General features: G+C 43.6%; 1 protein-coding gene across 1 annotated transcript in view; it reads left to right on the top strand.

Annotated features, from left to right (window-relative positions):
• Positions 1-2,500, top strand: part of slc6a5 (solute carrier family 6 member 5) — a gene marked incomplete at both ends in the record, with an annotated part of 23,478 nt that overhangs the window by 14,738 nt on the left and 6,240 nt on the right. The window contains one exon of the mRNA XM_080551019.1: positions 983-1,133. Coding sequence (XP_080407145.1) covers positions 983-1,133 — 151 coding nt within the window. The remainder of the gene's footprint in view (positions 1-982; positions 1,134-2,500) is intronic.

Below are 2,500 nucleotides of genomic sequence, written 5' to 3'. Positions count from 1 at the left end.
CCCAAAACATCTGAATGTTGTGTTAGACATGAGAAAAAACTGACTTAAAAAAAATGTTATTGAAAGAGAAACCGTTAATATGTTGAAGGTTGTTACCTGGTTCAGAATCCTTACTGGAATCCTGTTGTTGTGAATGGTTTAGTCTAGTTTGATGCTAAATTAAGATTTAAAAAAGTACATTTATGAGAGAATTACATGACATCGACCTGTTTACTGTGCCTGTTCTCTGTACCTGTTCACTGTCCACCTGAGAATGAACCTCACAGCCCTCAGGTCCAGAGGGAGGCTGGGGGAGGTAGACATCAGAGGCTGGGGGAGGTAGACATCGGAAGCTGGGGGAGGTAGACATGGGAGGCTGGGGGAGGTAGACATGGGAGGCTGGGGGAGGTAGACATGGGAGGCTGGGGGAGGTAGACATCGGAGGTTGGAATGCACGGAACAGAATGAGGAATGTGTGATACCATTTCCCATTCAGTCCCATGTACCACAATGAGCCCAGCCTCCGATGTCTACCTCCCCCAGCCTCCCCTGGTGAGAACCGCTGTGTGTGTTTGCATCTCTGGTTGACTGTGTCTGTTGTGTGTCTGTGTGTGCCTCCTGGTTGACTGTGTGTGTGTGTGTGTGTGTGTGTGTCTCTGTGTGTGTGTGTGTGTGTGTGTGTGTGTGTTTCTGTTTGTGTGTGTGGTTGACTGTGTCTGTGTGTGTCTGTGTGTGCCTCCTGGTTGACTGTGTGTGTGTGTGTGCGTGTGTCTCTGTGTGTGTGTGTGTCTCTGTGTGTGCGTGTGGTTGACTGTGTGTGTGCGTGTCTCTGTGTGTCTCTGTATGTGTCTCTGTTTGTGTCTCTCTGTTTGTGTCTTCGCCTGCGTGCGTGTGTGTGTGTCTCCTGGTTGACTGTGTGTGTGTGTGTGTTCGTGTGTGCGTATGTGTGTCGTTGTGTGTGTGTGTGTGTGTGTGTGTGTGTGTGTGTTCGTGTGTGTGACAGACACGTGTGTGTTGAGGGACAGGAACATGTCGTCTATAAAGAACAGCAGCTTCTGTCTGTCTGCGGGCGCCGTGGGCAACCTGAGCCGCCTACTGAACATGACCGGACCCGACAACAAGACCTACGTCAGCCCCAGCGAGGAATACTTCAAGTGAGTACCTAACTAACCTAACCTAACCTAACCTAACCTAACCTAACCTAACCCTAACTAGATAGATAGATAGAGGAGTACTTCAAGTGAGTAGAGACACAGAGGTCCTCTCCTATAGAGAGAGAGAGAGATACAGAGAGAGGTAGATAGATAGAGAAAGAGGTAGATATGTAGGTAGGTAGGTAGGTAGATAGATAGATAGATAGAGAGAGAGAGATAGATAGAGAGATAGATAGAGAGATAGATAGATAGAGGAGTACTTCAAGTGAGTAGAGACACAGATCCTCTCCCTAGATAGACGTTTTTACATTTACATTTTTGGCATTTAGCAGACGCCTTATTCCAAAGCGACTTACAATCAATACATTTGACTAAGTAAGTGAATCATCAATTCACCAGTCGTAGCAGGAAAAGTAATCCAGCTCAGGCCAGGGGCCACTGGCAGTCATCGTGAACACGTTTTTAAGACACTGGAGAGACAGTACAAGGGGGGCAGTAGTCTTCGGAGGCACAGTATTGGGGTGAAGCAGGTGTCTCAGGAGACGCAGTGCTGGGGGGTGGTGATGTGATAGATAGATAGATAGAGAGATAGAGAGATAGATAGAGAGATAGATAGATAGATAGGTAGATATGTACAGTTAAGGTAGATATGTACAGTTACGGTAGATATGTACAGTTAAGGTAGCTATGTACAGTTAAGGTAGATATGTACAGTTAAGGTAGATATGTACAGTTAAGGTAGATATGGTAGATATGGACAGTTAAGGTAGATGTGTACAGTTAAGGTAGATATGTACAGTTATGGTAGATATGTACAGTTAAGGTAGATATGTATAGTTACGGTAGCTATGGTAGATATGGACAGTTAAGGTAGATGTGTACAGTTAAGATAGCTATGTACAGTTAAGGTAACTATGTACAGTTAAGGTAACTATGTACAGTTAAGGTGGCTATGTACAGTTAAGGTAGCTATGTACAGTTAAGGTTGCTATGTACAGTTATGGTAGATATGTACAGTTATGGTAGATATGTACAGTTAAGGTAGCTATGTACAGTTAAAGCAGCTATGTACAGTTAAGGTAGCTATGTACAGTTAAGGTAGCTATGTACAGTTAAGGTAGCTATGTACAGTTAAGGTAGCTATGTACAGTTAAGGTAGATATGTACAGTTAAGGTAGCTATGTACAGTTAAGGTAGCTATGTACAGTTATGGTAGATATGTACAGTTATGGTAGCTATGTACAGTTAAGGTAGCTATGTACAGTATGTATAAAAACAGATGTATAAATAGAGGCTATATCAAAGGAAGTGCAATGTGCTAAAATATGGAATGTGCAAGGTAACATTTGCAGGAAAAGTGCTATACA

Source organism: Nansenia antarctica, assembly GCF_963989245.1.
Source record: "Nansenia antarctica genome assembly, contig: SCAFFOLD_551, whole genome shotgun sequence".
In the NCBI taxonomy this organism is placed as follows: domain Eukaryota; kingdom Metazoa; phylum Chordata; class Actinopteri; order Argentiniformes; family Microstomatidae; genus Nansenia; species Nansenia antarctica.
This window is presented reverse-complemented; position numbering and strand designations above follow the sequence as displayed.